The 24,316-nt window shown below is 42.9% G+C and overlaps 1 protein-coding gene across 1 annotated transcript in view; it reads left to right on the top strand.

Moving 5' to 3' along the window:
* Positions 1-22,277, top strand: part of LOC115144256 (vesicle-associated membrane protein-associated protein B-like) — a 36,613-nt gene extending 14,336 nt beyond the window's left edge. The window contains exons 3-6 of the mRNA XM_029685154.2: positions 12,519-12,622; positions 17,838-17,918; positions 20,331-20,513; positions 21,807-22,277. Of these exons, the coding sequence (XP_029541014.1) occupies positions 12,519-12,622; positions 17,838-17,918; positions 20,331-20,513; positions 21,807-21,965 (527 nt within the window). The 3' untranslated portion in view covers positions 21,966-22,277. The remainder of the gene's footprint in view (positions 1-12,518; positions 12,623-17,837; positions 17,919-20,330; positions 20,514-21,806) is intronic.
* The last annotated feature ends 2,039 nt before the right edge of the window (positions 22,278-24,316 follow it).

The raw sequence follows: 24,316 nt of genomic DNA, 5'->3' as shown, positions 1-24,316 counted from the left end.
TAAAATGTATTAAATAAAAAAATCCTCAATCTACACACCATACCCCATAATGACAAAGTGAAAACAGGTTTTGCAAATGTATTTTAAAAAATTTAACTGATACCTTATTTATATAAGTATTCAGACCCTTTGCGATGAGACTTGAAATGTAGCTGTTTCCATTTATCATCCTTGAGATGTTTCTACAATTTGATTGGACTCCACATGTGGTAAATTCAATTGATTGGACATGATTTGAAAAGGCACACACCTGTCTATATAAGGTTCCACAGTTGAAAGTGCATGTCAGAGCAAAAACCATGAGGTCGAAGGAATTGTCCGTAGAGCTCCAAGACAGGATTGTGTCGAGGCACAGATCTGGGGAAGGGTAACAAAACATTTCAGCAGCATTGAAGGTCCCGACGAACACAGTGGCCTTCATCATTCTTAAATGGAAGAAGTTTGGATCCACCAAGACTCTTCCTAAAGCTCCCCGCCCAGTAAAACTGAGCAATTGGGGAAGAAGGGCCTTGACCAAGAACCCGATGGTCACTCTGACAGCTCCAGCGTTCCTCTGTGGAGAGAAACTTCCAGGAGGACAACCACCTCTGCAGCACTCCATCAATCGGGCCTTAATGGTAGAGTGGCCAGACGGAAGCCACTGCTCAGTAAAACGCACATGACAGCCCGCTGCCAAAAGGCACCTAAAGGACTGACCATGAGAAACAGGATTCTTTAGTCTGATGAAACCAAGATTGAACTCTTTGGCCTGAATGCCAAGTGTCACATCTGGAAGAAACATGGCACCGTCCCTACAGTGAAGCAGGGTGGTGGCAGCATCATGCTGTGGGAATGTTTTTCAGTGGCAGGGACTGGGAGACTAGTCAGGATCAAGGGAAAGATGAACGGAGCAAAGTACAGAGAGATCCTTGTTGAAAACCTGCTCCAGAGCCCTCAAGACATCAGACTGGGGTGAAGGTTCACCTTCCAACAGGACAATGATCCTAAGTACACAGTCAAGACAATGCAGGAGTGGCTTCGGGACAAGTCTCTGAATGTCCTTGAGTGGCCCAGCCAGAGCCCAGACTTGAACCCGATCAAACATCTCTGGAGAGACCTGAAAATAGCTTTGCAGCAACGCTCCCCATCCAACCTGACCGAGCTTGAGAAGATCTGCAGAGGAGAATGGGAGAAATTCCCCAAATACAGGCATGCCAAGCTTGTAGCGTCATACCCAAGAAGACTTGAGGCTATAATCGCTGCTTCAACAAAGTACTGAGTAACATGCTGACCAGACCAGACACGCAAAATAAATATAGAAATCCATGTAATTCAATTATTGCACCCACACTGCTCGCGCGCACCAACGAGCATCTGCATTGCCAAGGGCTAAAATAGAACTCCTTTGTATTTCTGACGCAGATCGCGATGCAAGTCCTGCCTCTCCCATCTCCTCATTGGTTTATAGAAACAGGTACCCACGTGACATCTCCTCATTGGTTATACCAATGTTGGTGATTGAAAGATGAAATGTTTTGCCGGTTGTCGTGGTAATACTATGAAAGTGTAGATGCCAATCACCTTATAAGTTCAAAGATGAAAAAGCCTGGAAGAGGAGAGATTTTGTTTATTTTTATTTTACCTTTATTTTACTAGGCAAGTCAGTTAAGAACAAATTCTTATTTTCAATGACGGCCTAGGAACAGTGGGTTAACTGCCTGTTCAGGGGCAGAACGACAGATTTGTACCTTGTCAGCTCGGGGATTCGAACTTGCAACCTTTCGGTTACTAGTCCAATGCTCTAACCACTAGGCTACCCTGCCGCCCCCAAGATGACTTGAAACGATTCGGTTGGCCATTTTATGCATGGATTAATTGTCAGTGTAGAGGACCTTGCGCATTTCAGGTAAAATAACAACTCAATGTTTATATCCCAGGACAAATTAGCTAGCCACAGCAAGCTAGCTAAATAGTACAAATTAGCTAGAAAGTGAAAGCTAACTAGCTAAATTGCAATACATGTTTAATGCTTTTCGACCTGTCCCCAAATTAATGTAATTGGTTCAGAGTTTGTTTTGATATTTTAACCTGCGTGATCGCGTTTGGTGTAGGGGGACAAAATACATGTATGCACGATAGCACACGATGGCGCACGTGTGCAGCCGGTTTGGGTTCCGTGTAAAGGGTCTGAATACTTATGTAAATGTGATATTCCACTTTATTTACTTTTTTTGCAAAACATTTAAAAAATCTGTTTTTGCTTTGTCACTATGGGGTATTATGTGTAGATTGGTGATGAAAATAAACTATATAGTCCATTTTAGAATAAGGCTGTAATGTAACAAAATATGGAAAAGGTCCAGGAGTCTGAATACTTTCCGAATGAACTGTTCATACCGTTTTACACACTTCATATGTATATACTGTACAGTCATGGCCAAACGTTTTGAGAATGACACAAATAATAATTTTCAAAGTCTGCTGCCTCAGTTTGTATGATGGCAATTTGCATATACTCCAGAATGTTATGAAGAGTGATCAGATTAATTGCAATTCATTGCAAAATCCCTCTTTGCCATGCAAATGAACTGAGTCCCAAAAAACATTTCCATTGCATTTCAGCCCTGCCACAAAAGGACCAGCTGACATCATGTCAGTGATTCTCTCGTTAACACAGGTGTGACTGTTGACGAGGACAAGGCTGGAGATCACACTGTCATGCTGATTGAGTTCGAATAACAGACTGGAAGCTTCAAAAGCAGGATGGTGCTTGGAATCATTGTTCTTCCTCTGTCAATCATGGTTACCTGCAAGGAAACACGTGCCGTCATCATTGCTTTGCACAAAAAGGGCTTCACAGGCAAGGATATTGCTGCCAGTAAGATTGCACCTAAATCAACCATTCATCGGATCATCAAGAACTTCAAGGAGAGCGGTTCAATTGTTGTGAAGAAGGCTTCAGGGTGCCCAAGAAAGTTGATTCAGCTGCGGGATCGGGGCGCCACCAGTACAGAGCTTGCTCAAGAATGGCAGCAGGCAGGTGTGAGTCCATCTGCGCACACAGTGAGGCGAAGATTTTTGGAGGATGGCCTGGTGTCAAGAAAGGCAGCAAAGAAGCCGTTTCTCTCTAGGAAAAACATCAGGGACTGACTGATATTCTGAAAAAGGTACAGGAATTGCACTGCTGAGGACTGTAGTTAAGTCATTTTCTCTGATGAATCCCCTTTCTGATTGTTTGGGACATCCGGAAAAAAGTTTGTCCTGAGAAGACAAGGTGAGCGCTGCCATCAGTCCTGTGTCATGCCAACAGTAAAGCATCCTGAGACCATTCATGTGTGGGGTTGCTTCTCAACCAAGGGAGTGGGCTCACTCACCTTTTCCAGCATGATGGAGCACCTTGCCATAAGATGAAAAATGATAACTAAGTGGCTAGGGGAACAAAACATCTATATTTTGGGTCCATGGCCAGGAAACTCCCCAGACCTTAATCCCATTGAGAACTTGTGGTCAATCCTCAAGAGATGGGTGGACAAACAAAAACCCACAAATTCTGACAAACTCCAAGCATTGATTATGCAAGAATGGGCTGCCATCAGTCAGGATGTGGCCCAGAAGTTCATTGACAGCATGCCAGGGTGGATTGCAGAGGTCCTGAAAAAGAAGGGTTAACACTGCAAATATTGCCTCTTTGCATCAACTTCATGCAATTGTCAATAAAATCGTTTGACACTTAAGAAATGCTTGTAATTGTACTTCAGTATTCCATAGTAACATCTGACAAAAGTATCTAAAGACACTGAGGCAGCAGACTTTGTGAAAATTAATATTTGTGTCATTCTCAAAACCTTTGGCCACGACTGTATTCTAGTCCCGCATAATCCTATATAACTACTGCTGTACAAACCTTTTCTAGTCATATACTGTCTATACTCACCATCATATACACTGAACAAAAATATAAACGCAACCTGTAAAGTGTTTGTCCCATTTTCATGAGCTGAAATAAATTATCCCAGAAATGTTCCATACACACAAAAAGCCTATTTCTCTCAGATGTTGTGCACAAATTTGATTACATCCTGGTTAGTGAGCAGTTCTCCTTTGCCAAGATAATCCATCCGCCTGACAGGTGTGGCATATCAATAAGCTGATTAAACAGCATGATCATTACAGAGGTGCACCTTGTGCTGGGGACAATAAATGGCCACTCTAAAATATACGGTATTGTCACACAACACAATACCACAGATATCTCAAGTTTTGAGGAAGTGTGCAATTGGCATGCTGACTGAAATAATGTCCACCAGAGCTGTTGCCAGATAATTTAATATTAATTTATCTACCAAAAACCACCTCCAATGTCATTTTAGAGAATTTGGCAGTACGTCCAACCGGCCTCACAACCGCAGACCACATCTGGGCGAGCGGTTTGCTGATGTCAACGTTGTAAACATGGTGGGGTTATGGTATTTTCAGGCATAAGCTACAGATAACGAGCACAATTGCATTTTATCTATGGCAATTTGAATGCACAAAGATTCCTTGCTGAGATCCTGAGGCCCAATGTCGTTACATTCATTATATTTTTGTTCAGTATGCAGTGCACGTCAAAAGTTTGGGAACACCTACTCATTCAAGAGTTTATATTTATTGATACTATTTTCTACATTGTAATCTAATAGTGAAGACATCAAAACTATGAAATAACACATATGGAATCATGTAGTAACCAAAAAAGTTTTAAACAAATCAAAATAGATTTTAGATTCTTCAAAGTAGCCATCCTTGCACTGATGACATCTTTGAACACTCTTGGCATTCTCTCAACCAGCTTCACTTGGAAGGCTTTTCCAACAGTCTTGACAGAGTAATTCCCACACATGCTGAGCACTTGTTGGCTGCTTTTCCTTCACTCTGCGGTCCAACTCATCCCAAACCATCTCAATTGGGTTGAGGTCGGGTGATTGTGGAGGTCAGGTCATCTGATGTAGCACTTCTTCACTCTCCTTCTTGGTCAAATAGCCATTACACAGCCTGGAGATTGTTGTCTGGAGATTGTTGAAAAACAAATGAAAGTCCCACTTAGCGCAAACCAGATGGGATGGCGTATCGCTGCAGAATGCTGTGGTAGCCATGCTGGTTATTCAAGGTTGTGCCTTGAATTCTAAATAAATCACAGACAGTTTCACTAGCAAAGCACCATCACACCTCCTCCATGCTTCACGGTGGGAACTACACATGCAGAGATCATCCATTCACCTACTCTGCGTCTCACAAAGACAGCGGTTGGAACCAAAAATCTCAAATTTGGACTCATCAGACCAAAGGACAGATTTCCACCGGTCTAATGTACTTTGAAACACGAGCAATATCTTTTTTAAATTTTTATTTATTTCACTTTTATTTAACCAGGTAGGTCAGTTAAGAACAAGTTCTCATTTACAACTGCACCTGGCCAAGATGAAGCAAAGCAGTGGGACACAAACAACACAGTTACACATGGGATAAATAAACACAGTCAATAACACAATAGAAAAATATATATACAGTGTGTGCAAATGTAGTAAGATCAGGGAGGTAAGGCAATAAATAGGACATAGTGGCAAAATATTTACAATTTAGCAATTAAACACTCGTCTGATAGATGTGCAGAATATGAATGTGCAAGTAGAGATACTGGGGTGCAAAGGAGCAAAGAAATAAATAACAATATGGGGATGTGATAGTTGGGTGGGCTATTTACAGATGGGCTGTGTACATGTGCAATGATTGGTAAGCTGCTCTGACAGCTGGTGCTAAAATTTTGTGAGGGAGATATAAGACTCCAGCTTTAGTGGTTTTTGCAATTTGTTCCAGTCAACGGCAGCAGAGAACTGGAAGGAAAGGCAGCCAAAGGAGGAGTTGGCTCTGTGGATGACCTGTGGCATATACCTGCTACGGGTGGGTGCTGCTATGTTGACCAGTGAGCTGAGATGAGATATGGAGCTTTACCTAGCAAAGATTTATAGATGACCTGGAGCCAGTGGGTTTGGCGACGAACATGAAGTGAGGGCCAGCCAATGAGAGCATACAGGTCGCAGTGGTGGGTAGGAAATGGGGCTTTGGTGACAAAACGGATGGCACTGGGATAGACTACATCCAATTTGCTGAGTACAGTGTTGGAGGCTATTTTGTAAATGACATCGCCGAAGTCAAGGATCGGTAGGATAGTCAGTTTTACGGGGGTATGTTTGACAGCATGAATGAATGATAATTTGTTGCGAAATAGGAAGCCGGGAATTAATTTTGGATTGGAGATGCTTAATGTGAGTCTGGAAGGAGAGTTTACAGTCTAGCCAGACACTTAGAATATGTGGGCAACTACAAATACCTAAGTAAGAACCGTCCAGAGTAGTGATGCTAGGCGGGCTGGTGCAGGCAGCGATCGGTTGAAGAACATGCATTTAGTTTTACTTGCATTTAAGAGCAGTTGGCGGCCACGGAAGAAGCTCGTTTGGAGGTTTGTTAACACAGTGTCCAAAGAAGGGCCAGAATTATACAGAATGGTGTCGTCTGCGTAGAGGTGGATTATAGAATCACCAGCAGCAAGAGCGACAGCATTGATGTATACAGAGAAAGGAGTCGGCCCGAAAATTTAACCCTGTGGCACCCCCATAGACTGCCACAGGTCCGGACAACAGGCCCCACTGAACTCTGAGAAGTAGTTGGTGAACCAGGTGAGGCAGTCATTTGTGAGATACCAAGGCTGTTGAGTCTGCTGATAAGAATGGGGTGATTGACAGAGTCGAAAGCCTTGGCCAGGTTGATGAAGACGGCTGCACAGTATTGTCTTTTATCGATGGTAGTTATGATATCGTTTAGGACCTTGAGCGTGGCTGAGTTACACCCATGACCAGCTCGGAAACCAGATTGCATAGCGGAGAAGGTACGGTGGGATTCAAAATGGTCAGGGATCTGTTTGTTAATTTGGCTTTCGAAGACTTTAGAAAGGCAGGGTAGGATAGATATAGGTCTGTAACAGTTTGCGTCTGGAGTGTCTCCCTCATTAATGAGAGGGATGACCGCGGCAGCTTTCCAATCTTTAGGGATCTCAGACGATACGAAAGAGAGTTTGAACAGGCTAGTAATAGGGGTTGCAACAATTGTGGCGGATAATTTTAGAAAGAGAGGGTCCAGATTGTCTAGCCCAGCTGATTTGTAGGGGTCCAGATTGTCTAGCCCAGCTGATTTGTAGGGGTCCAGATTTTGTAGCTCTTTCAGAACATCAGCTATCTAGATTTGGGTGAAGGAGAAATGGGGGAAGCTTGGGCAAGTTGCTGTGGGGGGTGCAGAGCTGTTGACCGGGTAGGGGTAGCCAGGTAGAGAGCATGGCCATCCATAGAAAAATGCTTATGAAAATTCTTGATTATCGTGTTATCAGTGTTTCCTAGCCTCAGTGCAGTGGGCAGCTGGGAGAAGGTGCTCTTATTCTCCATGGACTTTAGTGTCCCAGAACCTTTTGGAGTTTGTGCTACAGGATGGTGTCCTTTAGCAAGGGATTGGGAAAGGGGGATACTTAGTAGTGGTTTCTTTGTGGCAATTCGACCATGAAGGCCTGATTCACACAGTCTCCTGAACAGTTGATGTTGAGATGTGTCTGTTACTTGAACTCTTTGAAGCATTTATTTGGGCTGCAATTTCTGATGCTGCTAATGAACTAATCCTCTGCAGCAGAAAAACTCTGGGGGTCTTCCTTTCCTGTGGCGGTCCTCATGAGAGCCACTTTATCATAGCGCTTGATGGTTTTTGTGGCTGCACTTGAAGAAACCTTCAAAGTTCTTGACATTTTTCAGACTGACTGACCTTCATGTCTTTAAAGTAATGAAGCACTGTCGTTTCTCTTTGCTTATTTGAGCTGTTCTTGCCATAATATGGACTTGGTATTTTACCAAATAGGGCCATCTTCTGTATACCACCCCTACCTTGTCACAACACAACTGATTGTCTCAAACGCATTAAGAAGGAAAGAAATTCCGCAAATTCACTTTTAACAAGGCACACATGTTAATTGAAATGCATACCAGGTGACTACCTCATGAGGCTGGTTGAGAGAATGCAAAGAGTGTGCAAAGCTGTCATCAAAGCAAATGGTGGCTACTTTGAAGAATCTCAAATGTAAATATATTTTGATTTGTTTAACAATTTGTTTGGTTACTACATGATTCAATATGTGTTATTTCATCTATTTGATGTCTTCACTATTATTCTACAATGTAGAAAATAATAAAAATACAGAAAAACCCTTGAATGAGTAGGTGTGTCCAAACTTTTCACTGGTACTGTGTAACTTTAAACCTTTTCAACAGAAGTCTGTCTAAGTAATGAAACTTCCTTACAGAATTGCATGCAAGTTATTCAAAAAATTGGGTTTGAATGTTGTTATAAGTGTGCTGGCGCATTCAAACAATATTAAAATGAAAGGTACTTGCCATTTTAACCATTGTCCATGTAACAGACCATTTACATTTTTGGGGCAAGTGACCACGACCTTTGGGAAAGTAAAACATTAACTGGACTTGCCTGATGGGCAAGTGCCTTTAAGAGCTTAATGGCAACCCCTGCAGTAATATACATTCTCTTCACCACATCAAGCCCACTAATAACAGGCAGTTAACCCACTGTTCCTAGGCCGTCATTGAAAATAAGAGTTTGTTCTTAACTGACTTGCCTAGTTAAGTAAAGGTTAAAAAATAAATAAACAGCTAGACAGTAGGAGAGCATAGCAAAACGACGGATAGAGAAATGCTTTTGGGCAGATTGTGACAGCGAGGCAATATAACCCATTTTCAATGTGGTCCTCCGGACCACCTCGGTGAAGACCAAAATTGTGACATCCCTGCACCTCTTAGAATCAAATCATTGGAGAAATAGTGTGTACATGAGGTATTTATGTAAAGTAGTATTTTGTCAAATCAGTTGAGAAGTCCAGGCAGTTCTGCAGAATAGTATGCAGACCGTATGCTTTCTGTTGGCTTGAGATGGGGTTCTCTCTCTGCCCCCCTTGGACCAACAGCTGTGTTCTCACCCCAGGACTGCTCTTTGAGGGAGACAGGACCTGGCTAGTGTTTCCTGAGTCCACTAACATGGCTATTTGCTGCCACCAGCTCCATTTTCACTGGCTGGATTCAGTTTCAGGCCACACTTCGAGTCACCAAGGGAATCTGTAGTGGGCGACAAAGAACCCCGGCTTCAGACAGCCACAGCCCTTCTCCTCCAACAGAGTCTTTTCTCTCTAATTGTAAACAGATTAGCACAAAAGGCAATGTGGAAATTCACTTTGCCTAGACCGAAAGGGAACACTTTGCCAAAGTATATCTAAAATCCCTAATGTGTCATTTGCAGGCTCAGTTGGAGACACACACTGCTTTTAAAGCTTAGGTTAACCCCCACAAAACGTTATATGTTAAACGCACACCACAGAGATGCTCAACTTGATTGGTATTGTGCTGCTGTTTTATGATAAAATATTAGTGATTGTGGGATCGATACAGTTTCATATTGTAACATGGTTTCAGCACTTTTTATTTCCAACTCATTTTCTGTTTTCTCATGTCTCTCTATTGCCCCTTTGCAACAGACATATAGTGAGCAATATGTTTGTACCATCAAATCGCAATACAATCGCAGTATCGAATCGCAATACACATAGAATCGTGAGAATCGCAATACATATCGTATCGGCACCTAAGTATCGTGCTAATATCGTATCGTGAGGTCCCTGGCAATTCCCAGCCCTAGAAACTATAGAGCTCTCGAAAGCACCGAGAGGGGCCTTGTGTCAACAAATTGAAGGACTTTTAAGCCCTCAAGACATTTCAACATTCTATAGAAAAAGCTTAGGCAATTCCTTTCTTTATGGCTGGCCAATGTTTTGCCAACTTTTTCCTCAGGACACATTATTGGTCCACATTATTGTTGTGAGAGATCCAATCTCCCGATCAAGATGTAGATCAGTATTTAGAGTGATGAAGTTGCTTAATGAATCATCTCACTCCATTTGGATGGGACATTACTTAAAGGAAGAAATATCCACAACTCTAATGCTCACCAGCGGTTCATTGAGATGGTGTGTCTCAAGAAACCACTAAGGAACATTACAGAGTTTTGGATATTTCTTCTTGAACTGCATATGAATTATTGCTATACAGTACAAATGGAAATTCAATCAATTTCTCAACTCTTGAAACTACACAATCCTTAGCTAAGCTAACAATATAATTTCTGCACAATACTTCTTCCACTTAGGGGACCCCTTTTTAGTTTAAGGGAACTTTCAGAGGCAAAAGTGCTATACAGTGGGGCAAAATGTGATTTTCTGGAGAGAAAAAAATCTCATTTTGTCTGTCATAGTTGAAGTGTACCTATGATGAAAATTACAGGCCTCTCGTCTTTTTAAGTGGGAGAACTTGCACAATTGGTGGCTGACTAAATACTTTTTTGCCCCACTGTATATACTAATCTCTGCTGGAATGCTGGAAGTAGCCTATAGGTCTAACCATACAATCCTATCACTATAGCTTTCAGAGTGCTTGGGGCCCTTTCGCTCAGTCTATCTCTATAGCTTTCAGTGTGCTTGAGGCCCTTTTCTCTGTCTCTCACTATAGCTTTCAGAGTGCTTGGGGCCCTTGTTCTCTCAGTCTATCACTATAGCTTTCAGAGTGCTTGGGGCCCTTGTTCTCTCAGTCTATCACTATAGCTTTCAGAGTGCTTGGGGCCCTTGTTCTCTCAGTTGTAGCTTGTGGTATTTAGCAGTAGTCATGGCCTCCCTCGGTCTTTCCTTTGTGAATGGATCCACTAGCAGACTTTGAGGTTGATATGGATAATAATTCCATAGTTTAGTCCCCAGGGACCCAATCATTTAAGCACTCCCAACTCTCCCTCTTCTAATAGCTCTATTTAATCAACAACCAGTAAGGAAAAACAAGCAAATAATTTTCTGTTTTACTACAATTAACTTCTCTGAATATTAGGAACGTTATCCCGCATATGAAGGTGTCCATAATATATCACAGGATAAAAAGGAGCTGTCAGGACTGGTTTAGTTATGTCATTCAAAGCGTGTGAGTTTTGAAAAATATTTTTTGACAAATTTGGGACTTATTTTAGGTTATTTAATGACCCTCCAAGAACGTACATGTTTTCCTTCCCTTTGGACCCAGGGTGGATGGCTGCGCAAATTGGGTCTGACTGCAACAGGATGTCAATCTGTTTCAGCCGTCTGTTTTTGGTTTGCAATATTGAACTTGCTTGATTGCCGTAATGGCATACAAGAACACTTGTGAAGTTTTTTGTACTCCGGAGAGAATTGGCATGTGCCATATACGAGAGCCGTCCTAGTTCGCCACATCTGAGAGCGCTAGCACTGGCTTTGAAATGAAGAGGTCATTTGTTTTGAATGAAAGTTAGCCATAGCTCCCCCGAAATCACTCCCACAGTCGGTATTGATGTTAAACGCGCAGCCCCTTTGAGTCCAAACGCGCTCCTCTTAAAACAGTAATGAAGATGAGGAAAAAGATTACCCATCAATACCCATTTTATTCTCTGCCAGAGCAGTTGAGACACCAACATAAGAAAGTGATCATTGTAAATCATTTGAACAGCTTGAAAATACATTTTGGTCATTGGAATGACATCAAATAACACTTGATTGGATGATGTGAAGAGACGATGGGTAAAATCATTTTCAGACACACCTGTTTTTTATTAGGGCAATTTGTAATGTTAAAGTGAAAAACATTGAAGCTGTTCGAAAAATTGCCATCAGTGAGGAGTTATGTAGATCCGTCAATGTTTTGCAGTCATGGTAACATGAATATATCACATCCCCAAATGGCACCCCATTCCCTTTATTATAGTGCACTACTTTTGACCAGAGCCTTTATGCCCTATAACAGGAATAGGGTACCACATCGTTTATCGTTTGAATACTTGTTAATAAATCTCCTTCAAATCAGAGTACTTCAACTGAAACACAGAATTAGGAGAATGTGCTGACAAAAGCACGCATTTTATTGAAGTTGAAGGTAGTTTCGCGAGTGATTGCTAACTAGCGTTAGCGCAATGAATAGGAGTTTGTGGAAGTCTGATCCCATGGACTACCAGCCATTACGCTAACGCAAGTTAGCAACTTCAATCAAACTGCACGCAGAGACATCCAATTAACAAAATCTCGCACTATCCCTATAACGCTCATTGACTTTGAACATCCACATTTTCAACAGTCATATTCTTTTCACCCACCAGACAACTTTGCTATTGTCTGGTAAGGGATCGGATCATATACAAGCACCACTCCGCTATAGAGACGCTCTGCTGTCCCAAAGCTCATAGACCTAGGGCAAACAATAGCAAAACATTTTGAAATGCAAAACGAAAATCAGGGTTTCTTAATGGACAGGTCCAAGCAGGCCCCTCCTCTTTCAGGTTTCTTCAGTTTTGTGCCTAAGGAACACAATTCTGTATGTATATTTATGTTTCTTTCTGCTGTGCCCTTCTCCCAGTGATGCTGCAGCCTTTCGACTACGACCCCAACGAGAAAAGCAAACACAAGTTCATGGTGCAGTCCATGCTGGCCCCACCTGAAATGACAGACATGGAGGGAGTGGTGAGTGTGTCCTGTCACCGTCCAGTCACTCACTCACTCTCTCACTCACACACACACACACACACATACGCATACTATAGAAGAAATTGCACCAATATGGAAATCTGGGCCGTTAATTATAGCATAGATATTTTTACCTGAACACATCTGCTGATATGACTAGTATATTGTACATACAGTGCCTTGCGAAAGTATTCGGCCCCCTTGAACAATACCAACATGACAAATATATTGTGCATTTCTAACAATGATTTGACAATACCAATATGACTGATATCCCCACGTCTCAAGTTGACCACCATCATTCCTGTTTCCAAGAACTCTTAAGGCTTCATGCCAAAATGACTACCACCCTGCAGCACTCACATCTGTAATCATGAAGTGCTTTGAAAGGCCGGTCATGGCACACATCAACTACATTATCCCAGACACGCTAGACACACTCCAATTTGCATACCGCCCCATCAGAACCATAGACAATGCAATCTGAATTGCTCTCCACACTGCCCTCTCCCACCTGGACAAGAGGAATACCTGTGAGAATGCTGTTCCTCGACTACAGCTCAGCGTTCAGCACCATAGTGCCCTCTAAGCTTGTCACCAAGCTCAGGACCCTGGGACTGACAGGCCGGTAGGCAACAACACATCCGTCACGCTGACCCTCAACACAGGGGCCCTCCAGGGGTGGGTGCTTAGTCCCCTCCTGTATTTCCTGTTTACCCACGACTGCGTGGCTAAGCACGACTCCAACACCATCATCAAGTTTGCTGACGACACAACGGTGTTGGGATCACCAACAGCGATGAGACAGCCTACAGGGAGGAGGTCAGAGAACTGGCAGCATGGTGCCAGGACAACAACCTCTCACTCAACGTCAGCAAGACAAAGGCACAGACGTCAATTCAACGTCTATTCCACGTTGGTTCAACATATTTTAATTGAAATGACGTGGGGAAAAAACATTGATTCAACCAGTGTGTGCCCAGTGGGGAGCTGATCGTGAACGTCAGGAAATAGGGGTGGGTGCACATCCACATCAACTGGGCCGCAGTGAAGAGGGTCAAGAGCTTCAAGTTCCTCTGTGTCCACATCACTGAGGACTCTCACACCGGTACAGTCGTAAAGAAGGCACGTCAACCCCCTTTTTCTCCCTCAGGAGGCTGAAATTATTTGACACAGACCCTCAGATCCTGCTGCGCCATCGAGAGCATCCTGACTGGTTGTAATCACTGTCTGGTATGGCAACTGCACCGCCCTCGACCAGAGGGCCCTATAGAGGGTGGTAGGACGGCCCAGCCCATTACTGGGGGTGAGCCGCCAGCCATCCAGGACATACACACCAGGCGGTATCTGAGAAAGGCACGAGAAATTGCCAAAGTCTCCAGCCCCCCGACATGGACTGTTCTCCATGCTCCCGTCCGGCAGGCGCAACCAGTGCATCAAGGCTCAGACAAATAGACACCAAAATAGACTCCTAAACAGCTTCAATCCCCTGACCATAAGAGTGTTAAATGGCTAACAACTACTGCTCCCTCTCCACACTGACTCTCCACACGGACTCTCCCACAGATAATCCAAACTGACTCTCCCACAGACTCTCCACACTGACTCTGTGCCCATCTACCCACTCATACACAACCTACACTGCTGCTAAAATGATTATTGATTAGATGTATTACTCCATTACGCTGCTGTCCATTGATTGCCATTACCAATTCCATTACCGATAGTATTGATCTATTTATTCTGCTACTGGTCACTAGTACTCCTGTTTACATGTATACACTACCAGTCAAACGTTTTAAAACACCTACTCATTCAAGGGTTTTTCTTAATTTTTACTATTTTCTACATTGTATAACAATAGTGAAGACATCAAAACTATGAAATAGCACATATGGAATCATGTAGTAACCAAAAAAGTGTTAAACAAATCCAAATATATTTTATATTTCATATTCTTCAAATAGCCACCATTTGCCTTGATGACAGCTTTGCACACGCTTGGCATTCTCTCAACCAGCTTCATGAGGAAGTCACTTGGAATGCATTTCAATTCAAAGTGAATTTGTGGAATTTGTTTCTTTCTTAATGCATTGGAGCCAATCAGTTGTGTTGTGACAAGGTAGGGGTGGTATACAGAAGATACCCCTATTTGGTAAAAGACCAAGTTCGTATTTTGGCAAGAACAGCTCAAATAAGCAAAGAGAACACTTTTTTAACACTTTTTGGGGGGATATTACATGATTCCATATGTGTTATTTCATAGTTTTGATGTCTTCACTATTATCCTATAATGTAGAAAATAGTAAAAAATAAAGAATGACCCATCAGTAGGTGTCCTAAAACTTCTGACTGCTAGTGTATATTACCACTAGTATATTACCATACGTATTTATATATTCCTTCTACCAGTCACTTTTCAGCCATGTTTACATGTACATATATATATATATATATATATATATATATATATATATATATATATATATACACAGTGGGGCAAAGTATTTAGTCAGCCACCAATTGTGCAAGTTCTCCCACTTAAAAAGATGAGAGAGGCCTGTAATTTTCATCATAGGTACGCTTCAGACAAAATGAGAAAGAAAATCCAGAAAATCACATTGTAGGATTTTTAATGCACTTATTTGCAAATTATGGTGGAAAATAATTATTTGGTCAATAACAAAAGTTTATCTCAATACTTTGTTAAATACCCTTTGTTGGCAATGACAGAGGTCAAACGTTTTCTGTAAGTCTTCACACACTGTTGCTGGTATTTTGGCCCATTCCTCCATGCAGATCTCCTCTCGAGCAGTGATGTTTTGGGGCTGTTGCTGGGCAACACAGACTTTCAACTCCCTCCAAAGATTTTCTATGGGGTTGAGATCTGGAGACTGGCTAGGCCACTCCAGGACCTTGAAATGCTTCTTACAAAGCCACTCCTTCGTTGCCCGGGCGGTGTGTTTGGGATCATTGTCATGCTGAAAGACCCAGCCACGTTTCATCTTCAATGCCCTTGCTGATGGAGGGAGGTTTTCCCTCAAAATCTCACGATACATGGCCCCATTCATTCTTTCCTTTACACGGATCAGTCGTCCTGGTCCCTTTGCAGAAAAACAGCCCCAAAGCATGATGTTTCCACCCTCATCTGACCATATGACATTCTCCCAATCTTCTTCTGGGTCATCCAAATGCTCTCTAGCAAACTTCAGACGGGCCTGGACATGTACTGGCTTAAGCAGGAGGACACGTCTGGCACTGCAGGATTTGAGTCCCTGGCAGCGTAGTGTGTTACTGATGGTAGGCTTTGTTACTTTGGTCCCAGCTCTCTGCAGGTCATTCACTAGGTTCCCCCCGTGTGGTTCTGGGATTTTTGCTCACCGTTCTTGTGATCATTTTGACCCCACGGGGTGAGATCTTGCGTGGAGCCCCAGATCGAGGGAGATTACCAGTGGTCTTGTATGTCTTCCATTTCCTAATAATTGCTCCAACAGTTGATTTCTTCAAACCAAGCTGCTTACCTATTGCAGATTCAGTCTTCCCAGCCTGGTGCAAGTCTACAATTTTGTTTCTGGTGTCATTTGACAGCTCTTTGGTCTTGGCCATAGTGGAGTTTGGAGTGTGACTGTTCGAGGTTGTGGACAGGTGTCTTTTATACTGATAACAAGTTCAAACAGGTGCCATTAATACAGGTAACGAGTGGAGGACAGAGGAGCCTCTTAAAGAAGAAGTTACAGGTCTGTGAGAGCCAGAAATCTTGCTTGTTTGTAGGTGACCAAATACTTATTTTCCACCATTATTTGCAAATAAATTCATTAAAAATCCTACAATGTGATTTTCTGGATTTCTTTTCTCATTTTGTCTGTCATAGTTGAAGTGTACCTATGATGAAAATTACAGGACTCTCTCATCTTTTTAAGCGGGAGAACATGCACAATTGGTGGCTGACTAAATACTTTTTTGCCCCACTGTGTGTGTGTGTGTGTGTGTGTGTGTGTGTGTGTGTGTGTGTGTGTGTGTGTGTGTGTGTGTGTGTGTGTGTGTATATATATATACATACACACACACACACATAATTTGCAATATATATATATATTTTTTTCTATTTATTATTATCATCACTGCATTGTTGGAAAGAGGTCTCAAGGTAAGAATGTCACTGTACTGTTTTACACCTGTTCTATCCTGTGCACATGGCAAATAAACTTTGGAACTTAAATCCATAAATCAGTCTAGGCCAAGGGTCACACACCCTGAGGAAGATGATGAGGACAAAGAACCTGGGCTAGGCCCACAGCTTGATTGAGGACCAACAAGCCGTACAAACATTTGTTCCACTGTCACTGCTTTCTGTTTCTCTCTCTTTCTGTTTCTCTCACTTTCTGCTTCTCTCTCTTTCTGTTTCTCTCTCTTTCTGCTTCTCTCTCTTTCTGCTTCTCTCTCTTTCTGCTTCTCTCTCTTTCTGCTTCTCTCTCTTGGTTTCGTTTGCGTCCGGAAGTAGGCCTAAGTGATCTCTTGTGTGCTTTCCCTGCAGTGACAGGACTCTTGAGAATTTGGTTTGCTATTACAATTGAGACACACACACAGGAACACACACTTGGGATAGGTGAGAAATAGGTTTGGGCGGTATACCGTTTTCTGGGGTATTTTTAAAATACCCACGGGATGATTTTCAATACCTTTACAACTATTTTCAGTTTTTTATTTAATTGTCATATTTATTTCGATTTTTTAAGTAAATATCTGTGAGTAGCATTTTCTTGTTACATGTGTAAGTTTATGAGCTGGGTTGTCTGTCCTGTATAAAATGTTTGCATGTGCTCATTAGCAATTCTCTAACAATCCCCAGTGTAATTCTTATATGTACGCGTTAGCATTGCTAACCTTTGGATTACAGAGACTCAGTGGGGTCTTTTGCGTTTTTTTAAATAGCAACCTTATGTTCAGTGCCTGTAATACCGCATACTCCGGGATGACACAAGGACAGTATGAAAATATGGATACCGCCCAAACCTAGTGAAAAACAAAACACTGCCGAGTCTGAAGCCTCTTGATTGTGACAGAACAGAAAGGTTTGATAAACACTTCAAACAAGTGGAGGAGGAAGACAATGGGGGAACAAATCTCACTGCCGGTAAATCACTGTCCAGTTTGCTTTCCCCGGTCTTGGGCTCACAATTGTTGGCTGTGGTCTCTCCCTCTCTCTCTGCAGTGGAAGGAGGCAAAGCCAGAAGAGCTGATGGACTCCAAACTGAGGTGTGTCTTTGAGCTGCCGGCGGAGAATGAGAAAACGGTGGGTTCATAGAGACTTATTACTTCTCTCTTGCAATATTTATATAGTTGCCCTCCCCAAAAAAATTGACAGCCTACTATAAAATACATAATTCAACTACTAAGCTGTATTGTATGCTCAAATAAATGGGGAATTTATATTATTTTATACTAATACAATTTGTCAGAGAAATTGAGTCATTTTTTAATTTTCTTTTAAGGTAGGGGTCAAAATGATGTTTTCAATACCTCAACCTTTGCGAGGATAACAGCACTGAGCCTTTTTCTGAAATGTTTTATTAGTTGTAGAACATATTGGGAGGGGGATCTTAACCATTCCAGACCCTCTGTGTGTATGGACTGCCCTCTCCAATACAAAACTACCGGGGGGGTTTGGAACCAACTTTTTATTTAGTTTTCAGGAGAGGGGTTATTGGTACAGGTGTAACATTCAAAGTCATAATCATTCAGATATGTTCATAATTCACACACACACAAAAACACTCAGAGAAATGTATACAAAGATAACCCTGACACATTCTCCCCCTGTCTCCTTCCACCCGGAAACCATGTTTCCCACCCCGCCTAGCCGACCTCCCCGACCCGATGAAAGCATGCCACCCATCCCACCCAGCAACCGCGGTTGCTTGTCAGTCCCCCCTCCCACCCATCCATCTCCTGAGACTCCCCCCATAACATCCAGAGATTCTAATAGTAACTGTATCCTCTGGTTAAATGGGAGAGAGAGTGAGAACCAATATTTTGTCAGTAATAATTTTGAAATTAATTTTGTACCTTTGTCCCAGAATCATTTAACTGCATGGCACTCCCACATCATATGACAGAATGTGCCTTACTGATTTAGGGGACATAGTGAACAATCGGGAGTTGGGGATCATTTCAGCCTTAAATATTTAATTGCCGTTAAATACAGTCTGTGAACAAACTTAAAATGTAAAGTACCATTAAAAAGTTTGGACTATGTTGTAGAATAATAGTGAAGACGTCAAAACTATGAAATAACACAAATGGAATCATGAAGTAACCTAAAAAGTGTTTTAAAAATCTAAATATATTTTAGAAGTAGCCACCCTTTGCCTTGATGACAGCGTTGCACACTCTTGCCGTTCTCTCAACCAGATTTTTTTCAACTGCATATTTACCATCTTCTGTCATCTTCTGTCATCTTCCCTCTTCCTTGTTTTTCTCACACACACGTATTTTTCTTTCCCTGTCGCTCCGTCTCATCCGTTACACGTCTCTAAAACTCAAGTGATTTAGTGGAGAAAATCCCTGTGGAAAAAATCCCTGTCATCAGGAGTCGAGGCAGAGCTCCCCTTGTCATGCCATAACCCCAGCCATAACCCCAGCCATAACCATAGCCCCAGCCATAACCCCAGCCATAACCATAGCCCCAGCCATAGCCCCAGCCATAACCCCAGCCATAGCCCCAGCCATAGCCCCAGCCATAACCATAGCCCCAGCCATAACCATAGCCCCAGCCATAACCATAACCCCAGCCATAACCATAACCCCAGCCTTAGCCCCAGCCATAACCATAGCCCCAGCCATCACCATAGCCCCAGCCATAACCATAGCCCCAGCCATAGCCCCAGCCATAACCATAACCCCAGCCTTAGCCCCAGCCATAACCATAGCCCCAGCCATCACCATAGCCCCAGCCATAACCATAGCCCCAGCCATAGCCCCAGCCATAACCATAGCCCCAGCCTTAGCCATAGCTCCAGTCGTAACCATAGCCCCAGTCGTAACCATAGCCCCAGTTGTAACCATAGCCCCAGCCTTAGCCATAGCCCCAGTCGTAACCATAGCCCCAGTCGTAACCATAGCCCCAGTTGTAACCATAGCCCCAGCCTTAGCCATAGCCCCAGTCGTAACCATAGCCCCAGCCGTAACCATAGTTCCCTGGGCCACACTCTCACTTTTCACACAGTTTATTATTGTTGCAATTACTCTGCAAAGCACACACAGATGGTAGAAGATGACTTCCCCCGGGATGAGCAGAAAATATGAGCCCCATAAACAAAGCCACAGGAAAATGGGCCGTTGTTGTTTTTGTTAATTATGATCAGCGAGATATATGGCTGGAAGCAACAGCATCGTTGTGCCACGTAGTTGGGAGTGAAAATGGAAACCAGCTTTTGCGTCTCTTTTTGGAAGTATTGGGAATGGGGGAGTGTGTGTGTGTGCGTGCGTGCGCGTGTTTGACTGCACTTGCCTGCCTCTCTCTTAGTGTACGACATGACTGCAATCACTACCAGCCAGGCCTGCAGCAGAACAAGTTACCAACATTCACTTTCTCCATATTGATTCCTTATTGTGACATTACCTTTGAGGTATGTTTCTGCATATGTACCAAGATGTTGAAATAAACCTAAGCCCTCTCTCCCTCTTCCCGCCTCTTCACCCACAGCACCAAGACCCGGATGCCAACAAGATGATGTCGTCCAACCTGCTCAAGTCAGAGTCCTCCACACTGTCTATGAAATCCATGAGCTCCACCCTGGACGACGGCGAGGTCAAGAAGGTCATGGAGGAGTGTAAGAGGTTGCAGACGGAGGCACAGCGGCTACGGGAAGAGAACAAGCAGATCAGGGTGAGAACCAAGGAGACGTCTGGGACTCAATCAATGGCTATACACTGAGTGGACAAAACATTAAGAACGGTGCTCTTTCCATGGCATAGCCTGACCAGGTGATCTATGATCCCTTGTTGATGTCACTTGTTAAATCCACTTCAAGCAGTGTAGATGAAAGGGAGGAGACGGGTTAAAGAAGGATTTTTAAGCCTTGAGCAACTGAGACATGGATTGTGTATGTGTACCATTCAGAGGGTGAATGGGCAAGGCAAAAGATTGAAGTGCCTTTGAACGGGGTATGGCAGTACAGTAGGGACCAGGCGTACCGGTTTGTTTCAAGAACTGCAACGCTGCTGGGTTTTTCACGCTCAACAGTTTCCCTGTGTGTGTCAAGAATGGTTCACCACCCAAAGGATATTCATTATCCAGCCAACTTAACACAACTGTGGGAAGCATTGGAGTCAACATGGGCCAACATCCCTGTGGAACACTTTCAACACCTTGTAGTGTCCATATCCTGTCGATTTGAGGCTGTTCTTAAGGCAAAAGGGAGTGCAACTGAAGGTGTCCCTAATGTTTTATACATTTTAAATTTAAAAAATGGATGTAGCAGCCCCAGATTTCCCCTTTTAAAGAGCAGCACGCCACCCGCTGGCCTGCCACCTCCCCTTTAAGTAGTGCCAGAGGCGGAATTGCTTTTGGCCACTCCCATCCCTGGATCCAGATAACACTAACAGAGCCCGCCCACCCGCTGTTGGGAAATGAAGTGTGTTAAAAGCTGGCGCCTGGTGGAGTCCTGAGGGGGTTTAGATGATTTACACATCCCCTTTGAATGAATGGACGACATTACCTATCTTTGACTGAATAAATGACATTACCTATCTTTGACTGAATAAATGACATTACCTATCTTTGACTGAATAAATGACATTACCTATCTTTGACTGAATAAATGACATTACCTATCTTTGACTGAATAAATGACATTACCTATCTTTGACTGAATAAATGACATTACCTATCTTTGACTGAATAAATGACATTACCTATCTTTGACTGAGGGATGTGGATAATACTGATGGTAATTTTTCCCCCTCTTTCTCTATTTCACCATATCTATCCATCTCCCCCTCATTCTCTTTTTCCTTTCCTCTAATATCTATCCCCCTCTCTTTCTCCTCTCTCCATATCTATCCCTCTCCCCTCTATCCCCCTCTTTTCTCTCTTTCTCTATCTCTTCACTCTCTCTCTCTGTTCCTATTTCATCTTTCTCCTTCTCTCACTCTCTTTTGGTTTCACCACCCCATCCAGGAAGACGATGGCCTGCGGATGAGGAAGAGCAATGTGTTGTCCTCCTCCCAGCACTCCTCCCACTCCATGGTGAAGGAGGAGGGGCTGAGCCTGCGCACAGTGGCCCTCATCGTGCTCTTCTTCGTGGTCGGAGTCATCATCGGCAAGTTGGTCTTGTAAGAGCAAGCGGCAAGCGAGAGACGGCCAACCGCATGCTTTCGGGGGATTGAAACAAACGGATTTGGGATTTTTTTTTATTCAGAAATGCCATATCAATGGGGTAGTTTTGAATCGTTCATTTATGTACAAATAAAAAAAGATACAAATCAAAAGTCCATGTTATGAACAAACCAACGAGAGAAAAAACAACAACAACTTGTTACAAGATCTCTTTAATCATAACATAATCATTCTGGCCTACGCCACAGATACAGTAGGAGGGAGTAAAATGCAGATCATTGATAGTCACTGAAGTGAAAGTGAAACACCGTGGGGGGCTTGCGATTGAGTCAGTTTGCGTTGTGTGAATGAATGTTTTCACGGATTGTCATTTATTTTCACAAGTGGCCACAGGCCGTAGGCATACTCTGTGTAGTGAATCCATAGTAACCCTGGATTTAAGTAATACCAGGTGAGCAGCACTCTTTATGTCTCACCTCCTTTACAACATGATTGACAGGGAGGCTTCAGGAAGTAGATGGGATTATGCACAGGGCTACTGTCAACCAAACTGACTCTTCCAATCAGAGGCTTTGTATAGACCGTCTCCTCTGTGATTGGGGAACATCCTTAATCGACACAACAACCCCCTCCTCCATCTCCCCATTCTGTTTTTCCAAGCTAGAACATTTCCCTCCTTTTGATCATAAATACCTGAGTTGGCAGTATATTCTTGATTGCATGCATCCACTAAAGAGCATTGCATTTTTTGGGACATTTTACATTTAATTGAATTGCTTTCATCATTGTGATGTTTCTTTTCAGCCTTAGATTTTCTCAACTCAACCTTCAGATTTTTTTTTCCCCCTTTCACTTTTTTTTTTCATTTTCTTTTCTTTTTTGTGATAAAGTTTTTTTGGTTTTTAGGGTTTGAGGTATTATTAAAAAGTGTATGCAGCTAAATGAACTCCGGATGGGTTGGGACTGAGTCACTGAATAGCCTACTTACTTTGTGACTGTTATTAGCAAGTTATTCTGGAAGGAAAGAAGGGAGAGAGGGAATGAGGAAAGGTACTTGTAGAAGTGAGTTTTGTTGAGGTTTTGTCGGTTTTCTTTTTTCTTCTCCAAGCTGTACATTTGTTGATCTGTCAGGCAGAACTGTCATTTAAATGGTTTATGCAGTCCGTTCACCATGCTGTGACTGTCCACGTAACTCTTAAAGAACATTTCTCCAACTGTATGGTCATGGTCATTGGCTTCATTCACCCCACTACGGTCAGCATCGATAGTTTTGGATCCTTGTCTGTTTCTTTCACCGTTATAGTTATCACTGCACTCATGTTCATTTTAATGCACTATATTCTCAAGAATGTTTTTTTCCCAGTATCTATCAATGTAACTGTTTTGTTAGCTGACGTGTCTCTGCATTTAACTCACAAGAAAACTAAAACATACTAAACTATATCCTGAAGGGACCATTCTGCCTTTTGTGTTTGTCCCTACTGTTTTTGATTGCTTTGTCCTTAATGGGATTCATGTCAAAAATGCAATACACTCAATTTCTTTCATCTCACTGTCGCAGATTATGGATAACAAAAAATAACTTGCCGATGGAAGTATGAATTTGAGGAAAGAGCGAGGGAGAGAGTAACCTACTGTATCTACGTGTGACTGAGCATACCCTCCTGTATCTACGTGTGACTGAGAGTAACCTACTGTATCTACGTGTGACTGAGCGTAACCTCCTGTATCTACGTGTGACTGAGCATAACCACCTGTATCTACGTGTGACTGAGCATAACCACCTGTATCTACGTGTGATTGAGCATAACCACCTGTATCTACGTGTGACTGAGCATACCCTCCTGTATCTACGTGTGACTGAGCATAACCACCTGTATCTACGTGTGACTGAGAGTAACCTACTGTATCTACGTGTGACTGAGCGTAACCTACTGTATCTACGTGTGACTGAGCATAACCTCCTGTATCTACGTGTGACTGAGCGTAACCACCTGTATCTACGTGTGACTGAGAGTAACCTACTGTATCTACGTGTGACTGAGCGTAACCACCTGTATCTACGTGTGACTGAGCGTAACCACCTGTATCTACGTGTGACTGAGCGTAACCTACTGTATCTACGTGTGACTGAGCATAACCACCTGTATCTACGTGTGACTGAGCATAACCTACTGTATCTACGTGTGACTGAGCGTAACCTCCTGTATCTACGTGTGACTGAGCATAACCACCTGTATCTACGTGTGACTGAGCGTAACCTACTGTATCTACGTGTGACTGAGCGTAACCACCTGTATCTACGTGTGACTGAGCGTAACCTCCTGTATCTACGTGTGACTGAGCATAAC

Source organism: Oncorhynchus nerka, linkage group LG2, assembly GCF_034236695.1.
Source record: "Oncorhynchus nerka isolate Pitt River linkage group LG2, Oner_Uvic_2.0, whole genome shotgun sequence".
NCBI classification, from domain to species: domain Eukaryota; kingdom Metazoa; phylum Chordata; class Actinopteri; order Salmoniformes; family Salmonidae; genus Oncorhynchus; species Oncorhynchus nerka.
This window is presented reverse-complemented; position numbering and strand designations above follow the sequence as displayed.